At 42.6% G+C, this 21,991-nt stretch overlaps 1 protein-coding gene across 1 annotated transcript in view; it reads left to right on the forward strand.

Annotated features, from left to right (window-relative positions):
* Positions 1-21,991, forward strand: part of LOC137911757 (neurexin-2-beta-like) — a 141,434-nt gene that overhangs the window by 62,154 nt on the left and 57,289 nt on the right. Inside the window, exon 2 of the mRNA XM_068756137.1 lies at positions 7,500-7,681. Coding sequence (XP_068612238.1) covers positions 7,500-7,681 — 182 coding nt within the window. The remainder of the gene's footprint in view (positions 1-7,499; positions 7,682-21,991) is intronic.

The raw sequence follows: 21,991 nt of genomic DNA on the forward strand, positions 1-21,991 counted from the left end.
ATTTCAAGCAAACCTCGCAAAGCACATCATTGTCGGAGGCAAAAAGGGGGGAGAAACATTCGGATCCTTCTGAATTCTAAAAGGTGCAACCGTGTATTGAGCTCCCGCCGGTAGAATCAGTGAAGGGAATAATCATCAGACGCCTCCAGTTTACAGAAATGACTCCTGAACAGCCTGAGGTTTGATTTGTAGAGACGTGTGCTGTTGGCATAACTCTCAAATACTGTGGTTAATTTTCTATTTATTTTACATTCTATACATCAACACGGTGAAATATTTAAACCTTTTTAACAAGCCTGCTCATTCAAATCACAAAAACACTATCCATCCATCCATTGTCTTGCTGCTTTTCCGGGGAGCCTAACCCAGCTTGATAAAGACACATTATTTTAGGAGGTTTATTCTAAGTGAGTCACAGTCTGTCACTGAAATCAGCCCCTTTTCAATAGTCAAGTATAATTTAATTCACAGCGTGGGCTCAGCTATTATTCACCTGTTTAAACGATATTCCTGGAAACAAAAAGTCCCCTTCCGAGAAGGTATCTGAATTTTACTAATAACGTTCTGAGTCACTGGATAGGTTCACACTTTGACATCCCAGTATGGGCAGAGCTCTAAAGTTGTACTAACGGCTTGATGGAAATATTCAGCAAGTCCAGTCTCTGTCCAAGGGTGTTAGATACTATGTATGGGACTGTTTTTGATTCCCACATGAAAGACTTGTAGTATATTCATTTTTTGTGGTGCAGGGTGAATATAAGGAAGGTCGGCTATACGACCCAGTTGGCTTCAGCGAGGCTCTTGATTCACATCATGAGATTCGTTAATCGAGAATTATTTTGTACTCCGATCACATTCTGTTACCTTGACGATCAAGATTCATAATTACTAGCGACCTATATGTAGCTCTGACAGAAACACATGTCTTCTGAAGCCACAGGCTGATTGCTTCCTACATCAGCATCTCCGTGTATGAAAAAGGAAAATGTGTTAGACAACAGCAATGTCTGGGTCAAGTCGCACTAATCAATCCACACTAATGGTAAATGCATCATATTTAGCTCCGTGAACAATCGTCATCAGCAAGACAGGGTATGATTATGTGCAAAATGACAAGCAAATACCGGCTCCAGTGTGAAAAGGTAATGAACGCCTTAGAAACTAAATTACTACCAGCTCAGGTCAACAAAATCAGCATTCAAATGTGTCAAGTTGATGCTAAGTATCTTGCGCAAGGATACATCGGCATGCGGACTGGAGGACTTGGGGCATGGCATCCGTCCTTCTGATTACAATTGTATCACCAAGACTAGATATTTGTGTTCGGTGTGAAAGAGAAAGTTCATATTTGCAATTCTAATGGCTTTCTTCTAAAAGTACATGATCCCGACGTAGACGCGCTGTCCCTTACTGGACTCTGGGAAGTGTTTGGAACTTGATCTTGCTTTAATCAACTGTTGTTTCACCTCATGTACCAGGAAGGCTGCTCTCATTATTCGAAGCAATCTTGCAGGAAGCAAAGACAGAAGAGGAGTGTTGCACGACTAAATTTGAGGGAGATGACTTGCTCGATCCAATCCGGATGAAGTAAATCTTCGGGATGGCATTTCTGTATCTTCATGTGTACTCCCACTGAGCAATGTTTACAGTGTTGTTAGACTGCAAAAAAAGTGGTTGTGTTTGCGTCCCTTTGTGTGTGTCTGTCTGCCGATCAAGAGAGGGGAGGTGGAGAGATGGAAACACCTCAAAGTGTCCAGCAAGTGTGTGTGCAGTTGTCATGTGTGTGTGTCAGTCAGAAACTTAAAGATGAACTGTTGTTTGGAAACTTTTGGCAAATGCCTGAACTCCCCCCCCCCCAACAACCCACCCTTTTTTTTAAGTGTCTCTGAAATGTGTCATGTCAAAAGATGGCAAGGGAAGTCTCTTCGTTTAAAAGGAATCAATAGCACTGTCTCTCTTCTTAACTGCTTCAAAGAATCAGTCTGCACTGATGCAATAATACACGAAGGTTGGAGGAACCATCTGTGTATTATTGAGTTATTGTTTGAGAGCCGGTCTGAGAGCTTAAAGTGGGAAGTGTGTTTAAATGTGTGTGGGTGCGTGGGGCTCCTGTGCCTTGGGGCTTATTGCCTCTTAAAAATAGACTTCATTGCTGCTATTAGTCTTTCTTCCATGTGGAATTTCCATCTTACCGCTCATCCTGTCAGTCTCGTGCTGTCAGCTCCCATGAGGCTTTGCAGTTTGCATTTGACACTGCAACGTTGACCGCAGGCCTTCATGAAAAATAGTGTCATCTACTTTCTCCGATGTGACCCGTTTATTCCAACGGTAGACAGCGCTGGCCTAGAATCCGCTATCCCAAATCAATGGCCTCTTGCAAAGAAAGAGTTGCGAATAATAAACTCGATCCGAAAGAGACTCTCCCCTCTTTCTGACACAGAGAAAATTCCGAATCAATAGGTTTCTCATTGCTTCTTTAGTTCATTCGTATTTTCCAAAATCTGCGGACAAAGGGAATAATAAATTTATTTTTGTGCAATCTTCTTTTGACAAAATTACCAGCCTGCCCATTTGAAAGGAATAATAACCAACGGGGGGTCCTGGATTCATCTTCCTGCATTCTCTCTACCTCTGGCACCGCAGGTAGAATTGATCGGCCAGATCGATTGTACCAGAGCTAATTTTACAAAAGTGATAAATATTTAGTCTATCTTTGGGGGGGAGCGGGGGGTGCTGTGCTGCAGAACATTTTTATTATTTTAGGTAAAGCAGATGAGCAGATTGCTTCTTTTTTGGGGAACAGATCGCTTTATAAGACGATGCTGACAGAAGGTCAGAAATCTGTTACTGGCCTGGTTTTCGTTTACTGACTTCTCACAGAGCGGCGCTGATTTAGTTTCAACTTAGTTTCCCAATAAAGACCAATATTTGATATTTTGTGACGCTAATAGTGTCCTTTAGTGTGTCCTAGGATACACGTGCATTAAAATAGCATCGGCCGATCACATACATGACATGTCCTTACAGTCACAAATCATGCTTGCTTTTGATCCTCCAGAGCCGTTATCATCATCATCATCATCATCAGGACCATAATAGATAACCAAATACACTGATGGTTGTTTAACTGAAACATCTTAAGCTAATGAACCATCATAGTAATAAACAAATAAAGCATGTTTTATTTATGTAATGCTTGTTCCTGGTTCTGGCAGTAGTTAATAAAATCAGAATGCAATAAATAAAAAGCACATTGGTGCCAAAGACTGTATCAAACATAGACTCTAATTGCTTGTTTCCCCCATTAATATGTTGGCTCTCTGTTAGAAGATTCATTGGGTTGTCATCTTTCTTGTTTTTACTGGATACTGCAGAACACAAATGAACTGACTTTAGTTTGTGTGAATATTAATGCGGTGGTATCGACTGGAGAAGGACTGCATTGGATCCATTGTGAGACGGGATGCTCGTGGAGGGTCTGGGAAACGGGTGCAGGTTGGGTCCGGTTGAGCGGCAATGAGACTCGGGGACGAGTCACAGTCACTGTATGATTTTGGGTGGTGTGCTGGTGCGGATGTTAGCGCTGTATGCAGCGAGTGCAGGAATCATTGCTTCCAGCACAGGTTGACGGTCACAGTTAAACTCCAACTCCAGGGCAGGATTCCATCAGAATCGATCAATTTACAAAGAAAAGCAAAACCTTTAGCGGTAAATGTTAGTTCAGAACTTGACCCTTTAAAGTTTAAACCACATTTAATCTACGTGATCAACTGAGCTTGTGTTTTGGCATTAAAGGCGGGGTGTATCCTCTTCCTTACAGCTCGATGTGGATGTCTTCTAATTGGATGCAGATTGTTCTTTGGAAGTCAGCCAAGGCAGTCTGGCCTTCCTGGGTTTGAAAAAACACCCCTTTGCTCTTTCATCACTCCATCTCATCCTCATCCATGCCGAGTTGGGAGGATTTTGACTCAGTCAGAGCAGCAGGTGTTTGCTGGGAGAAACGGTGACGCATGAATGCGCCCCCATCAGACTACTCATTAGAGACTCTGCGGCTCCTTTGTCTCCACATTTAGAGAAGTGCCTGCACACGCCACCAGAGCCACGCATGTCTGCAAGTGAACAGAGCAGCAGCTGGACAAATCAAAGCTGGTATAGTCGACAGCAGCTCATCAGACAGACGTCGGCGTGAGATGGAAGGAAATCAGCTTAGTTCTTTCATTTGGAACTTGTTGCGCATCCTTTTGTGCTATTCAATCAAACAAACCAAATCAGCTGATAATAAAGGCAAAGGATCAGCAGACCGAAGGTATTTCTTCTTCTTTTTTTCTCTGACGCCAAAGCCTATAGTGGATGTTCTGCAAGATTGAGGCTAATTGACGAGAATCGGTTCTATTTTCACTCCAATTAGCAGCCAAGATAAATGCTACATGTTCAACTCGAGGTAAATCCAAAATCAAGTGTCCGTTTGGATCACTTGAGTTACTGTCCTGTTCATGTTAGTGCACCCTGGACAAGCCGCCAGTTCATCGCAGGGCCACACACAGACACACACACCTATGGGCAACTTAGTGTCACCAATTCACCGAATTTAGCATGTTTTTGGTGGCGGAAGGAAGGCGGGGAACCAGGAGAGAACCCACGCAGACACGAGGTGAACATGCAAACTCCTCACTGAAAGGCTGCAAGTCGGATTCCAACCTCTGGCCTTGATGTGCCCATGATTTAGGCAGCGTTGAAGAATGACAGTATAAACGGCCAACACAAATGCAAGGGAATGGTAAACACTTACACTCACCCACACAACCTGAGTGGGAAAGAATCTGTACCAAATATGTAGAAGTTTTATTCGAAATTATCTAGTTTGTAAATAAGCCAGCAAAAAGACATGAGTGGAAAGAGGAAGCTCGTCTGGCAAGTCTTTGAGAAAAAGCACAGGATTTGACGAATTGGTCCGGAAAGGGTTTTCCTCATCAATTTGGGATGATGTCTCCCAGTATTTGATGTGTCACGTCTCGCAGTGAAATCTCTGCTCATTTATCCGCCTCCTTACTCTGCTCTGAGCCTCAACAGAAGAGAAGAGTGATGGGTGCACTTAAATGTTGGTAGAAGTATAACAGATGGATGGGAGCGCGTTCACAGACAGGCTTGTCACGTTGTCGTATCGTCTCGTCTCGTCTTGTGAGTCAACAGCGGATGAACTGAATAAAAATGTCCTTCAGCCGTTTGTTGTTCACCGAAGAGCGAGAGAATATCTCCCTTAGCATGGGGTGACAATGATTTCAGTATTATGGCACAAACCCAATAGTTTTTATACAGTATAGTTGTTTCTTTTACAAATGTTTCCCATATTGATGCCTATAATTCATCTGTTTTAGCTGATTAGTCCTTCCAAATAGAAACGTGTGTCTTGTTCCACCATTAAGTTCCATATGCATCCATTTTGTCTTACGTGACTAACAACCCTTCATGACGATTTTGACTCATCTGATAGCTTGTTGTCTTGACAACTGTCGATGCATTGACTGTCCATCAGGTCAGAACTGAAGACTCTCAGATGGGGGAGGTCAAACGTCTTCAAACCACAAACAAAAGTCTAATTGTTTCAGATATCTTCAAGGTTTTCCCCTTGTATTCTTAACTCTTTATTATTTAAAATGCCCCCCCCCCCTCCCCCCCACGCACACACATGGCTCCTCTCATCTATCACAACATGGCTCCCCTCCCTCTCTTTTTGTCCGCCATTTTAGAAATCTTTCCTCTCTTTCTCCGCAGCGGTCTCCTGCTCAGTTTCTGTGAAGCCCCGGTGCTCCACCGTTATTAAACACAGGAAAGAAAACCTGCCGTCTTTCTCCACCACATTTGGCCCTTACCAATCCCATCTACGAGTCTACACCATGCCTCCGTACCCGCTTGTCTTTGTTCTCTTTCCCCCCCCTCCTCCTACAGTCCAGAACTTCTGTGTAGCCCTTCTTGCCGTGCAGCGATAATTAGTCAGCGCTAAAGTAATACAGCCTCGAGGAAACAAGAGCTGAGCAGAGGGCTTAGCACCGCTGGGAGGGAGGAGGAGGGAGGAGGTATGGCGAGAGCCAGAAAGAGAGGGAGGAAGCGAGAGGGAGGAGAGTTGTATGTGTCAGCTGATTTCAAATGGTTACCAGAGGATTGTGTGAGAGTGTGTGTTTTCACAGGTAAACATGACAATGACAATCTATGCTGTGCAATGCATGATGGTGCCCGTATGAATCTAACGATGTAGTTAGACAAATAACTATAATTTATTGCTATTATTTGATTTACACCCTTGGACACTGATGATCGTTCACTTTCTGACTGTTCAGGGAACAGTCGGCAAACTGTGGAGGTATTGGACTCTTGAAAGTTTTCATCTTTTCTCTGAAATGTTATCAACTTGACTGAGGAGAGGCCAATGACCAAGGGAAGATTGTTCAGCAAAACCAAATTTGAAACAAGAACAGAGATTTGTATTTGTTTTTATTATCTCCCCAAAGATAGAATGGGCACATATATAAAATGACAACAGGCAGCAAGCAAAACACATCAATGAAAGTCAAACAAGAAAAAAGCCCAACTTGCTTTTGAGTTGACGGCCAATATGGCAGAAGAGCCTCTGGCGGTTTGGGCAAAGTCATGAAGCGGAAGAGAAAAGACGCCTGCAGTCATACTTTTGATGATGCCATTTCAATTTATTGAATGGTCATCTGTTGATATTTTTGAGAATTACTCATGTATATTCATACTAAATAAATACCACAAGGCTACGATCGTGGCCTCGTGTTATGTGATAACTTAATATATGAGCATTAGCATCTGTGTTTGTGCATTTATGACAGGCAGCCCATGGGCTGGAGAGCCGATTCATTACTCTATGCTAATCGCAGTCAACGGCCGTCATTTCTCATTCCCCACCAAACTTTGTGATACGAAGCCAAGCCTCAACGCTGCTACAGTTCAAACGAGAAATTGCTCAGCGTACAAGGCAGCAAATTGTTGAGGCAAATTTCTCTTGACAGGGAGATCTGAGGAATTTATTTTTCCAACGTCGAGAATAGCGGTTCTACTGACAGCGTAGCCAACACAGAGTTTCAGTTCACCCCAGTTTGAATGCGGCGCGACCAAGGGCGAATGAACCTGCAGCGGCGTATCGTAATTAGCATTTCAAAGGAGTAAATGCCAACATTGGTGCTCGGACTAGCTCTAAAGCTAAACATGACTACATTAAATACTGTTTCATTAGCTTAAAGGAGATGCTTGGAGGAACGTTCTTAAATTAAACCACTGATTTCAAGCTTTTCACACAGATAATGTTACATTTTTGTTGTTAGTGATTTTTTGTTGTTTTTTTTGGGGGGGGGGGGGTGTTGTTTAGGGAATCAAAAGTGCTTTTATTTAAAATGTTATGATGAACATTTTTGGCCTAAATATTCTGTCCTTTGAATAGGTTTGTGTGGCCCCACTCATCGGTGTGTCTTTGTGTCTTGCAGCTGGGACAACTTACATCTTCGGCCGAGGCGGAGCCCTCATCACTTACACCTGGCCACCCAATGACCGGCCGAGCACACGGGCAGACCGGCTGGCAGTGGGCTTCAGCACACAGCTGAAGGAGGCGGTTCTGGTCAGAGTGGAGAGTGCTAAAGGACTCGGGGATTATCTGGAGCTGCACATAGTAAGATACGGCCTTGGGGATTTTGAATCGGGGGGGGTGACGTGATGGGGGGAAATCTAAGCTACTCAAAGCTACATTTAGTTGGATGAGTCTTTGGGGAACCCCCAGTTAAAAGAAGGTTGGGGGATTGGGAAGCAATGTGAAAAGGCAAATAAGGAGAATGCGAGGATAAAAGATGACACAAGACTGGCAGTGGATTTGAGTATATTTAGACAAATCACCAGTGAATGAAAAAGATGAGGCAGGGTGAGAGGAACGAGTGAAATAAATGAATGGTGTCGAGAGGAAAGGATGTCAAAGCTGGTGGAGAAGTGGTGTGCAACCGAGGGATGGGGAATAAACCCAGGAAGGGAGCAGTAAAGAATATTAAAACCTCAATCACGCAGTGAGCTGGTGTTTAAATGTTGCCGGTTTATTGAATTAGTTATTTTTGTCTTAACATTGGTTTTAGTTGTGTTGGTGTCTAAAACCTGAGGGATTAATCTAACGTATTTATTTTAAGCACTGTGATCGTAGATTTCATGGAGTAATAAATTTGATTTCCAAAGCTATGAAAATAAGACCCGATGTGTAATATAAATGAATCAGAAATCCAAGTTTGGCCATGTGGAGAAATCCTCAGGTATTTCCATTTGCATGTAATGTGCAAATTCAGGTTTTATTGAAGTTTGTTTCATAAAGGCTTTTTCTTTTCAATTCACGAGGTGCTGAACATCCCTCACACCTGGGATTGAAGACCTTTTCCTCAAACGGCGTTTAGATATTTATTTATTTTGCATTCCGTACTTGCAAGGTCACTTGGTTGAATCCATGCGTTCAGAGTCTAGAAAATGACTTGTCACCCAACAGCATTTGCCTTTATTCCCTGTCTAACTAGTTATTAGACTCTTCACTGCTTTTATTACGTTCACATATTTGGCTTAAAGGTCATATAAAAAGCAGCTCTAGCAATAACTTTAAATGGCAATTAAGGGGCAGCAGCCATTTAGAATTTTATTCACGGAGGCTTTAATTGTGCAGATGACCCCTGTGCTCCCTCTACTCAAATCTCATTTTCATTTAAATGGAGCTTTTCTCTTATTTGGCAAGTTAGACCAGACCTGGTGACACCGGCTACATCTCAGCTTGAATCACAGATTTTCAGATTGTGTTTATAAACTGCTGAAGATCATGTTATCGTGGAAAGTGTTCCTTCGTTTACCCTGAATACTGGAAGTCTGATTCTGGAGTGAAGTGTCGATATTGATTTTAATTATCTTTGCAATCTTATTTTCCTTCAGCATTTTAGGGTGGATAGATACTGTCACTCAAAATCAGGGAAAGACAACCTCTCTGATCTGCCAGGCTGAACGTCTCCATCTCGCAAGAAACTTTTTTTATGTCCTTTGGTCAACATATTCCTTAACTTTGATTGAACTTTGTGTGAAGTTTTAGGAAGGTTTTTTATTATTATTTAATTCTCAGCAGACGTCAGCTCACTGTTTATCTCAGGATCACCCATCATTCCTTTTGCTTGCTCTCAGCTGCATATTCTCCATCTTACCTCTGTGTTTCTCATTTTCTTCCTCATTCCCTCATGTCTGGCCCCTTCATTCTCTTTGTCTGCCTCACACACAAACACACACACACACACACACACACACACCCATCATTTTCTCTGACACGCCAGCCCGGCTCCTCTGCTCCCATTGCAATTACATTTCATTTTCTGCCGTTCCTCCTGAGTCGTTCCCCTAAACGACTCTTTTTAGCCGATGGTGGGTGTTTGGTTTTTGTTAATTATGCTCATCTCTCTTTGAGGGGAGAAATGCAGACAAATTGGACCTAAAAAAAACATGGTGCCCCATATCATCCCAGTTGATGGGGACCTCACACAACCAATCAAACTATAAAACAGCTCAGTGTTCACCATTGATGGTCTTGACGTCCAATACCTGGATAATTTGGCCCAGAAATCGCAGTTTCACGTTTTATTCCAGACCAATTGGTTTAAGGGACACCGAGTCATGGAATCAGGCATAAATTATACATAGCTGGATTTGTAGTCTAGTCTTTGCTGTCCGACTGTCAGACGTCAATCCACTCACTGGAGGGGAGCTCCTCCTTAATAACGCAGGGAAGTTAATACCACAGAGCTCGTCGAGTCGGAATAACTAATTAAGGTTATTGGTTCAACAGTGAAAGTGTCATCAAACTTCTCATTGGTCTAGCCAGCCATCATGGGCTATTGCCGCAAATCGAGTCTTCCTCTTGCCTGACCTAAACTGCAACTGTATCTCTGTGTCAGAGAGACTGCTTCACATTCTATGTTTCGAACAGACATGGGTTCATTCGCTTACTTAGCCATTTCCAGCTCATTCGACCGTATGTTGCGGGCCTCTTCTGCAAATGAAGTATGACAGCTATGTGGATTTGGTCACAAGTCCCATCTCTGCTCATGGAAGAGCTCGGCTATCAGATCAGTCAATACGATCTGGATTTGTGTCCAGACTGGCTCTGACTCACTGGCATTGATTCCTTCCCACTTGCTGTAACATGGTTCTCTGACATCAAATGCACATACTGGACATCTTGCGGACAACTGCAATCTAAATTTCATATAACCAAATGATGATGATGATGAATATATTTATTAGATAGAATGTTAGTGTACAAGTACAGTCAAACATCATGTCTAAGAGGAGCATTTCAGAGAAGCCCTTGCGGTCTTGTTTCCATTGATAAATGAGTGAAGTTGAGAGGAACAAGTGTAATCCAGGTGCATTTATCCTTCATTCTCCAGTAGAATCCATGGAACATTTTTGTATTTTTTTTACTGTTCAGGCTTGTGTTTTTTGGTGGCTTTCTGTATAAACACATTTTTGCAAAAAACATGGCTACAGAGCGGCAGCAGAAAATTATTGCAAAATCTAACGAAACAAGAGAGAAAAGCAGTCGTCTTGAATTCACACTGCAAATCATTCTGCACTCACGGGTAAAAATTTGAATTTTTATAATGAAATTATCTTGTTTTTAATAATCTTGTGGTTTTTTTGCTTTCACATTTCCATTTAAAAAATGTCTTGATGGGTAAAATGGAGAAATAATTAGTATTAAGCAACGTTCCATCCTTTTACCATGTTTTGCAAATATTACCACTTTCCTTTTTGTTTAACCTCACAATACAAAGTTCATTGTTAATTTTTCAATGCACACAAATACTGCCAGTTTGAAAATTAGTCCATATATGGAAAACCAAATTTGACTAATTTGGTATTAATAGGAATTATCATGCAGGTTCCTTGAGCTAAGCAAAAGCAGCATGCCTTACTTAAGACTGTTAGAATAATTCTTTTATGTTGGCGTTTTCTCTCCAGGCTTAAAAGGAACAAAGAGCAGCAAAAGTGTGGTTATTTGTTTTGCATGGCGAGATGAGTCATTCATGAAGAAAGGAGCCAGTATCAGAGCCCTTCTCTTCATGAGTCACTCATAAACCCTTCTCCAAATGGCCCGACAGCTGGCTGTGTAAAGTTTACATGCACTTTTCAATTGGGGACTTTGAACACTCACTTTGAATATATTCTCAAGAGGTGTCTGTTTATATTTATTGCCGCTCACATTTGACAGTCGATATATTTACAGCTCCTAGGTTGTCACGCTAACTCCTCGGTGAGACGTGTCTCATGGGCTGGTCAAAGCGCGCAGCGGTCCCCTTCATACACCTTCATCACTGGCTGTCCAGTCCCGCCTCACAGTATTAAATAAAGGCTGCCTCTGATTGCCCGTCAGGGGGACATCCCTCACCATAACTGTCTACTAAGAGCAGGGGTAGAAAGAAGGATGGGGAGAGCAAAAGGGAAAGTATACCTCCACCCCAGCGACAGCTGTGACTACAGTTGCTATTTCGTTGGGTTGTCCATCCCTCTGTTCTTCTGAGCATGATGTTTCTGGAATGTCACAAGGGAATTTCTTCTTCTTCCTTCAATTTTCCAAGAAGCACAGGTGATATGCCAGTTGTTTAAGCCAATGGCTGTTTAATTTCGTGTTGTGACGCGCCGTGCGATACGAGCCTGAGATGAGACTAGCGGTGAGAGTTCAGTGGGGAACAGGGATTCTGGCATCAGATAAAGGCAGATGGTGATGTGGATAAAACTGCCGGGGAGAGGCAGAGCTTTTTATCCTCTACTCCCCATGCCCAGTAACTCGGAGGGAGACATGGGCATGGAAGCACGCGCTCGCTTTATGGCTTCACTCCTAACTTGCGTGGAAGCAGGGGCTGCTCTGAGTCTCCAGATACTGTCTACAAAGACATTTGCAAGCATGCCTTCACATACACGTTGTACCCCTATTACCCACGATTCACAAGGGGAGCCCTTTACATTCTCTCTCCCAGTGATGCTGCTGCTTCCTTATTTATAACGCCATCCCACCTTTCCTATCTTAAATGGGGTGTCACTTCTCCAGCCTGCTCTCCTTCATCTGGTCAGTGGGGTAAAAGCCAGACGTGCAGTGAGGGACGGGGGGTGGGGGGGGTGGGGGACGGAGCACAACGAGCAGCTGATGGAGAAGCGAGCCTTTGCTTTGATGAATGCCGCTGCCTCGCAAAGGGGAGCGTAGGCTACTGCCACTGTAATGAGATCGGGTTCTGGTGGGTCTCTCTCCTCAGCTGCTACGACAGATATTGATTAATCCTTCCCTCTCTTATCATTAATTTATCATACCTGCAGGTGGAGGGATAGTGGAGCTGCAGCAGGAGCAGGAGCGAAGGCATTGAAAGCTAGACCTCACTGTTTGTCCTACATGGACTCCTTTTATACCTCGCTATTGATAAGTGAAATCCATCCATTTGATTCGCCATACTTGACGAGGGCGGCACTCAGCACTGGCTTAATTGCTGCCTGGGGTTTTTTTGCGACTCTTTAGATGGCCATTTCAAAGCAGTGCCGCTGCTGATGCACGAGTGTTTATTTGTCTTGATTTTCAGATGCAAGGCATTTCACAAATCGAACAAGAAATGGCTGCTGAGGCATTCAGCAAGCTCCTCTTCAACGTGTGACTCGGATATTTATTTGTTTTTCAGATCTAAATGCAATGGCCCATTAGAGGATAATTACAGGATCATTTATTTAGTCAACTTTGCAGCTGCTGAAGAAATCCTAATTTACATGCTGGTGGTGTTTAAAGCATGTGTGTTTTCAACAGCTCTTAACCAGCTGATCTAATCTGTTCTTTATAAGTACAGTATTGTTTTTGGTTTGGGACACTTTGGTGTGTTGTAATATGTCTAATTTGTGGGGTCACTTAGGTCAGACTCAGCTCACACATCGCACGCATTGAATTTAGCATCACCCTAACTAAAAGTCCAAGCACACTCAATGATTCCTGTTTGTTTCACTTTATGAAACTCTGATCAGTGAAGGGAAAAGTTAGAATGACTTTCTGCGAATGTGGCTTTGGTTTTCTTTGCACCGCATGGAATACTCAAGTGGTCTAAGTGGTGCAAAGTGGTTACCACTTAGAAACCAGGAATAAGTGAGCAAATTCCTGCCGGGTCCAGAAAATAGTCATTTTATCAGCAACGTTGAACTATTTATTCTAAGTTCAGGTTCCTGTACTTGCAGCTCACAGTTGCTGTTTGTGTCATAAGGGCAAAGTGGTGGATTGGCTCTCCAGATCAATAAGCTATTACCGGTAGGTTCGAAGAGAGCAAACGTGTCAGTCTGGCTTCAGTCCTGCTGTCAATGATCAGCAGGCAAGACAAAACCACCCGTTTTGTGTTCTTCATCTTTTCATTGAAATAGAACATACACAATGTTGGAGTGTGAAGCCGATGCGGTTTGATGCATGTCTCCGAGCAGCCATCCATTGCATAACTTAGTGCCGTCCTCTGTGTTTCCATTAAAATTTAATAGTATTTTACATGTTATATAGGCTTTTTATCTTGCCATTTAGGCTTCAGTGCAGTCTACCAGGGTGAACTAGGAACATGCATTAAAAGGCCGGCGTGAACAGTGTCTGCTCAGTGGTATAGGATGGAGCTGGGAGGAAGATGAAGAGGAATGAAGAGTAGGAAGAAAATAGAGCCTGTAGGGATACTTTGCTGTTAGTGAGGTGCCCCAAGGACAGGACAGCAGTGAGGTTCTTTATAGATGTCCTCCTGCCCTGAGCTCCCTACTGGATGCACTTTAGCCTCCCCTCTCCTTAATCTCTGCAACAAGCAGCAGATCAACAAACACAGGGCGATTTACTCAGCCGACACAACTCTGAATTTATACAACAGCTCATCGCGGGGCCACAGGGAAGACAAGTGACCACTCACGCTCACATTCACACCTACGGACTATTTGGTATGACCAATTCACCAGACCTGCATGTTTTTGGAGGTGGAAGGAAGCCGGAGAACCCGGAGACAACCCACGCAGGTGCAGGGAGAGCATACAAACTCCACCCAGAAAGGAATCGAACCAAGAACCTTCTTATAGTGAGGCAACCGTGCTATCGTTCCAGCCTTGATTCATCGCTGTTTTCCTGTTTGTCCTTGCCCTTTTCCTGCAACATTCTCTATTGAATTTCTTTTTTTGTGTCTTTAGTGCTTCTAATGACTGTAAGTCACTATGATATATCTTTCCCTGTTTCATACGTCCATCGACCCCCATATGAGGATCATATATCACTGTGGTCCACGGTCAGAGAATATATCATCTATACCTGAAAGCCCAAACTCTATCTCTGACCCTTTCCCTGGTCCAATCTTTGTGTAATTGTCAAATGCCTTTGGGACAGTGTTTCTACCTTGAAGTAGTCAATAATGAAAGCAGAGAAGGAGAGAATGATGAGTCGAGGATAAGAGACAAAAGGGAAAAGCACCAGAGAGAAGGATGGACTATGAGAGAATGTCTCCAGGGCTGAGGGAGGCTGAAAAGATGTTTGCATCTGTTCATCCAAGCAGAATGCACATGTCTATGTTCCCGAGCCCTGGGTGATGTACTTGCAGCAGCAATGATGAAGGCAACCTTTCTCAGCCGCCACTACTTACATTGCAAGTCTATCAACAATTCTGCTGTTGGCAGACCAGACAGAAAAAAAAAACGTAATTATTAATTTGCTGAGTAGCATTAACAATGAATTTGTGGCTCCATCAGCATAACTTGGAGTGAAAATCTGAAAATGTGACCAGCGCATAGGAGAGAGGCCTTTTTAAAATGTTAATTTATTTTGGGTGACGAGACCTCTTGATAACTCGCGGTGTTCAGTAAGGGGTTGGGAATGGGATGCAGCGTTGGGTCTCTGAGGTTAAGCCGCTGATGAAGGGCTGTTACATGTAGGACTGCTGGCCCACAGGCCAAATGTATTTAGTCCAATGCAGCTTGAGGAGCTGGCCTGCTGCCAATTAATTTCCACTGCTTGGCGATGAGACAAGACACTGGAGAGAGATGATGAGGCTCATCATAGCGGAGGGACGGTGGGACAACAGCACGGCTCGTGTTTAGTATTACAGCTGTAGTCGGTTCAGATGACACTCATGGTTACAGTCTCACGCTCAGTAGATATACGACAGTACATGGAGCTGCTTAAGAGGTGAAACTGCTCGTGTTGCATTCAGGTCACGTGGGAATTATTCCAAGTACTATTTTACCAATATGCATAAGTAATATTCAGGTCACTCCCAAGCTGTGATTATGGTTCTGGAAATGATTTTGATTTTTATTTATTACCATTATATTTGACCTGCAGTTGAAGTATCTATAAAATCCAATACTTTTATGATCCAAAGTTTTATTAACCCCTCAACAACCAGCTGTTTGGAATATTCTTCCAATGTGACACCCTGTGAGTCGTAAACACAGGAATAATATGCCTCGTCTTTCCGAACTGTCTATATGTTTGAAATGCATCGTGATCCTGTCGAGAACAAAGGTGCCTGTGGTTTCTATGCACGACCGTGTAGTGAATACGTTTTGTCAAAGTTGCTCCTAGAACATGGTCTTTAAACAGGGATGGATATGGCAACGTTCATGGATTGTCTTTCCTTTTCTCCTCCAAACTGAGTCCAACCTGTCTCGTTGTCCGACTGTCCATAATAATTCCCTATACTATTCCTGGCATCCTAAAACTCAATGGATGAGAGATTCAGATACCATTTTTGCCCAAAGGGATTGTGACCAAGACATGAAAACATGGATTGTTCCTTCAGGTGAAAAATAAAACATTATTTCTATGCCTCAGATTTAGCTGTTTATGCCCTTCTCTCTTTTCAAACTTCTTCCTGGTTCGAGGAGTATTTTCAGCTTAAAGTCATTCCCATTAATATGATTCACTGCAGTCTCAGCTCGCCAAGCAGCAAAAGAAGTCAACTGTCCTGCATTATTCTTTATTTCCCCATGAGATGAGCTCCTGTTGTCAGACCGGTGATAACGGATATATGATGGGGCCCCGAGGTCTGTGTTAGAGCTGTGCAGCCTGTCACAGAGGCCATCCAGTGGATGCTCGCTGCTGAATATTTCATAGACCATCACCTGGCTGATGAGATGCTCACAGGCTTTGTTTTTCGCTACAGCTTCTGCTTTGGTAAATCTGCAAGGAAATCTTGTTTGGCTTGATCTGCGTGAGATGAAGCCATTGGTTGAGTTGTAGACGGGTGGACAAAAAAAGAAAAGGGAAATGTAAGGATTCTTTTTAGCTGTAAATTATATTCAAACAGGCACATATGGTTTTGTCTTCTTACCACCTGTGTCATCCTTCATGTCTCTTTTGTACCACAATTGGCTCTTAGTTTGATCGCAGATGGATGAGCAGGGAGCAATTCTGTAGCTCTCACATTGATTATTTTCGACTGTTGTTTAGTGACGCTTTATCCTGAAAAGGGGGTCAGTTAGAGGAAAATACACAAGCCAAAACTGCACTTGGCTTCAATCAACAAACAAAAATATTTTGTTTCCTTGAGCTGACATCCCCAAGAGCTGCAGGAATTGAGACCAGGGAGAGGGAGAAGAACAAAACAGAAACTCTGTCAGACGGAGAATATTTAAGTTGAGAATCAAGACGATGCTCTGGCTCTTTGATTCTGTCTGAGTTGCATCGTCTCACATGCTTAGGGGAAGTAAAGCCACAAGGGAGCAACCTCTCAAAGTGATTGGTGCCATCGTATCACCGTCCCTACACTATTCAGGAGGAGAAGGAAGTTCATCTCTCATTCATTTGATGATGCTGCTGGGAATTGGGTTGGCCATCTTTTTGGTTCTTCCAGTTGGGTTCAAGCTATTAGATGCAAGAATCGACAACAGCCCCCTTCATTTCAGCATTACGTTTCTATTATTAGATGTATTTGTCGCTGACAGATTTTTCATATTAGTTGTAGAGACGTGAGGTTTATTTTGTTATAATATAACAAAATAATGGTTTTATCAGAAGATATAACAGTTATATCTTCTGATAAAACCATGTCTTAATTAGAATTTATAGAATGTGATGCTTGACTTATTTTTGCCTAGTGTGTGTTTTTGTCCTATTATTGCTGTAATCTCTTGTTAAGCTTATTTTGCTAAGTACAAATTGCATGTCCTGACATCTATTTTGTCTTTCAGCTTTCATCTGAAAACGTTTTCCAAAGCTGAATCCTATAAATACCGTTTTGTGATCACACTGTGTGTTATTCTCGTCTTAAATTACCTGGTTTTGTCTCCACAAACACGGATGGAAAATTTCCTGATGTCTTGTTAAAAGGTTTTGCTGCTACAAAGACAGCTGAATTACAACATTTCCGTGCCAAAAGGAGAGTTTTCAGTGGCCGCATTTTCACCGCCTTTAATATATAATGATGTTAGAATTTTATAAACAAGATTGATGCCTTCCACTCGTGTGAAGTCTGTCTCTTTTAATTCTTTGGATATGGCTCTGTTTGTCTCCTTCATTCCCCTCTTGGCTGAATCAGTACTTGTACTCTTAGCTTCAGAATAATACACTAAGTACACTTACCCATGTAGCTGATGGAGCAAAAGGCAGAGGAAGAGTTGGAGAAGTTGCCACTTGGACTACAATGATGGCGGGTGTTTTCATTTAGTGCCCAAAAAGAGGGAAAGTACTGACATTATTTCAGAATATGCTGCAAATATTAGGGATGTGGGCAGATAAATCCACAGCAGAGACATTTTCCTCCATTTCTGTAAAGGTAAAGAGGGTGCGTGGTTCGGCAGTGGGTATGGTTCTGTATGAATTCACTGCATGACAATCCACTGACCCATTTATTATCCGCTATTTGCCGGTGCGTTTTGGACCCGTGGTTTATTCCCACTGGACTAAAACTGCAGCTTTTAAGCTGTTCTGCAACGAGCTACTCCACATCAGGAAAACAAAAAACAATTTGGTAGTTGGATGTCTTCCAAGAGCGATTAGCTGAACCCACATGCCTGTTTGATTAATAAACATAGGACAATTTGCTTCTCTCAGCCACTCTGCTGAGCCTTGGTCCCGTCCGTGGTCGCTAGACTTGACGTGGGTTTGCATTTGGCTGCTGGTGATTAATCTACAGGGCAAATGTAGGGCGTAACGTTCAAAACAGAATCATGGAGTACTCGGATCCACACCAGTGCTACTGAAGCAGCATGGAAGGACAAAGAAGCCGACATCTGCGCTGACAAACGGAGCCTTTTCCTCATCTCACCGGTTAACCAGTGAGTGTTTTCTGGGTCAGATGGCCAGGGGCAGTGCCTCTCACCACTGTTGCCCCCCACCAGGTATGCATCTGTGTGTGAGGACCCCACAGGACTCTTTATGGCCTTATGGCATGCTCAGAACAGTCATTATAAAACCAGTCTCTGTCTTGTCCCTGTCTTTGAATCTTAAGTACCGGTACTATAACCGGGTTGATTTTTATTTTTAAAGGTAAAATTCTAGATTTGTGTTATTAAATTGTCAAAAGTCCATTATAGCTGTTTGAATATTCTTCTAAATGAAGGGGAACCTTCCTAAATTCTAGTTATTGGTCGTCAGCAGAAAGAAAATAGAATCTTCATTTTATTTTCATTTGAAGATTGAGTGACAGCGAAGTCGAGAAACTCTATGCATCTTTGCATCTTGCATTATGCTACAGTTCACTGTACTGCCATCACTCTGCTGATAGTCATAAATTGATGAATAGCACCCCTCCATCTGCACAGCAGGAAATTATATTTTGATATAGTACAGTTAAGAAAAATCCTTACAGCCACTCACATTGGTAACTTTGAAAGGCTGCCTAAAACAGTCTGGAGAATGTTTACGTATTTCAACCGTGTTTAAACTCAGGAGTCCACATTCATTAATTGCCATCGCAGCCATTTCTTTGTGCGCACGCTCGGCAGGGTGAGTAAGATGACAGGAAAGGTTATTTCTCTAATTGATTTGATGATGAGGTGCAATCAGGAAGCTTTCAGAGTGTTCATTCACATGACTGCCGAATAATGTGCGTTTGCATGAGGTAAAGGTGAACCAGTTACAGATCATGACTCCTGATGCTGTGGCATCCTGCATGTTAATAGATAGAAGCAAGAATTTACCGTTCAGAGTCAAATCAACTTAAAGCTCTGTGTTTTGTAAATGCCGGCTACATTTACTTCTATTCTACAAGGATATCGACATATGTATAAGCGTCTCCTCTGCTGTATTTAGAGATATGACACTAATCTTCCACTCCCTATTAGTTGGTGAGGAGAGAAAAGCAGCGGTTCCCTCATCAAACCCAAAGGTAAAACGAGCTTTAATTAAACGGTAATAACTTCCCACTGTCCTACAGCGCTTTCAATCTGTACTTTGATGCTATTAGCTGTCAGATTCAAAGGAGTGTTTTTGCTACTGATCTCATATAAATACTGCACCATTATCCGTCACTCTAATGCTCGTGGGTATTTGTTCACACCAGCCAATTTCATGATCACGACGAGAAGGAGGGGAATTTCCAAAATCAAACTTTCAGTCTGATGGGGAATAATGTAAAGTCAGAGCTGCACCTCATTAAACGGTGGTTCTTAAATACATCCTCTGAGGAGAGCCCGCCTTTATTGCGCGCCGCCTTTGGTCACCTTGGTGAATGAGCCACTGTATGAAGGGAGCTGTCCAATTGGGTTCTTTATGGATTCGTTCCATGCTCGTGTGCAAATCTGAGCCGACTGGAATGAAAGTCAAAGCGGGAACGTTAACCGTGTTGGATAGGAGGCATGATCCGGGCGGCCTGTGAGCAGAGGAATATGCTGCCTGTTAGAGACGGATGGAAATCACAACCCCCCCATCAGCGCATGTCGTTGACCTTCATGTCACCCGGGTGTGTAACGCATCAGGACCCACAGCGTCCTCTGGCAGTAACCTGTCCACAGCCCTTCTTGTCCTGCCTGTGTTACTCTGCATGGGGTGCTGCCAGCTCAGTCCAGGGTGTCGTGTAACCTTTGCCCCCCCCCCTCATTAAAATCAGTGGGAATCAACATTCCCTGTGTAGATATTGACACGTCGTCTCTTTGCAGCTGGATCTTCTGGTTGTGTCTTTCTCTCCCATGTTGTTTGGTTGTCGTACGTCGGTTTTGATACGCTCCAGATTTGCAGTTTTTAACAGATTATAGTTATTCCACATTGGGTATATGTTATCTGCTTGTTTTTCTGATGTCTGCTTTTTCTTTAGCTTTCTGGCTGTGGAAGCTACTTTTCATACCTGCAAATGTCAGTACAGAGTTATTGAAGATCTGAAATATGGTTTCATGTTTGGAGGCATTTGGTGCCATATATCACTCTGCATAGCCATCCCTGGCTATGAGGGTCTAATAATGTGCTTACATCTCTTCTATGGCTCTGATTTGCTGCAATGTGCAAAACAGCAAATATTTGCAACAATAATTTGCATATGAGGCATTGTGACAAACCCTTCTTTCAGCCCTAGAAATAACCTGAAAATAAAATAAAATATATATACTTAAAGCATATCTGATTCTATAGATATGACTTCTATTAAATCAGTGTGGACAGATTAATGAATGGAAACTGCAACTTCACAGGCTGGTGACACATTCAGGGGCTGTAACTCAAATTCATGTGTGTCAGAAAGGGAAAACCTTCAGCGCATCAAAAATTATAATTTAGTTTTAGTATTAAATGTTACTAAATGTCTAGTCAGACAGGTTTTCCTTTTTCTTTCTGTCTGTTAATGTTTCTTTATTTGCTCGTTTTGTGTGTAACACAAGACGTGTGGACGGCCACACAATGCCAAAAGCATGATCTACAAAAATACCAAATAATAAAAAACAGATATTTGTGTAAACATAAGATAAAAACTAATAATAAAACCTCAAGTCTTTTTTAAAAAAAAAAAGTAGCAGCAGAACAATGACAACATTTGAATGTCGCACAAAAAAGGAGCTGCTCATTACCTTTGTGGCTGTGCAGAGAGAACATGAGCTAAACAAAAATATATTGTTGCGCAAAGTACAGTATTGACTGGTGATTCTACCGTGTTCATGCAAATGATGTTTAATGTGGAAATAGTTGTTCAGCGGCAGTCTGATCAGGGCACACACATGAGTTTTTGTCATCATGAAACCAACAGATTAAAGATAATTGTACTCATTCAGGTCCATCAAAACCCTTCAATGAACCTTTTAAACCTCCATACTGACAGATATATGTCCATCATTCATTCTTTCCTCTTCATTTAGTCTGCCTCCTTTTTTAGTAACTCCTCACCGGATGTATCCGTTCCAGTTTGACAGGTTTTACTCAAGACTGTAATTGGCCTCCAGCTAATCCCCGTTTTTCTTTTGGCTACTTTCAGCGGAGGGTAATGCAGGTCTTTGTCGGCACAAATTAGTTTATGAAGTGTGAATTAGTGTGCGAAATAAAAATGAGAGCACTCCATAGGTTCTAGCAAAACTGCACGTGTTCTCGCATTGATAACCAAAAAAAAATCGTAAAATAACCATGACCGTGCATCTGCTGAGACGGGCGATGAAAGACGACATGCATGATACTTTTCAACAGCTTCGAGAGACTCGAGGGAGACTTAAAACTGAAAAGTCAAATTAGCATCCTCCTGGTGGTCAGCTATAAAAGTATTGTCGGGATAACGTGTTAATGTGTGGTGCCAGCTCTGAAGGCCAGGGCAGAAAGGACTGCTGTGCCGATACCTACAGAAAGCCAGATTAACGGTGATGGGGAAGATGAGGCGCCACAAAGAATTCATTATTTTCCCTCTTAAATCAACAAGCCCTGGGCTGTGACTTCATTGCTGCCACCTTGGATATAACGCAAGCGTGTATAAGAGCTGTTGGGAAGTCTTGCCCGGAGCATGTGCACTTTCATCCATGCATATGTGTT

Source organism: Brachionichthys hirsutus, chromosome 23 (genome assembly GCF_040956055.1).
Source record: "Brachionichthys hirsutus isolate HB-005 chromosome 23, CSIRO-AGI_Bhir_v1, whole genome shotgun sequence".
NCBI lineage: Eukaryota > Metazoa > Chordata > Actinopteri > Lophiiformes > Brachionichthyidae > Brachionichthys > Brachionichthys hirsutus.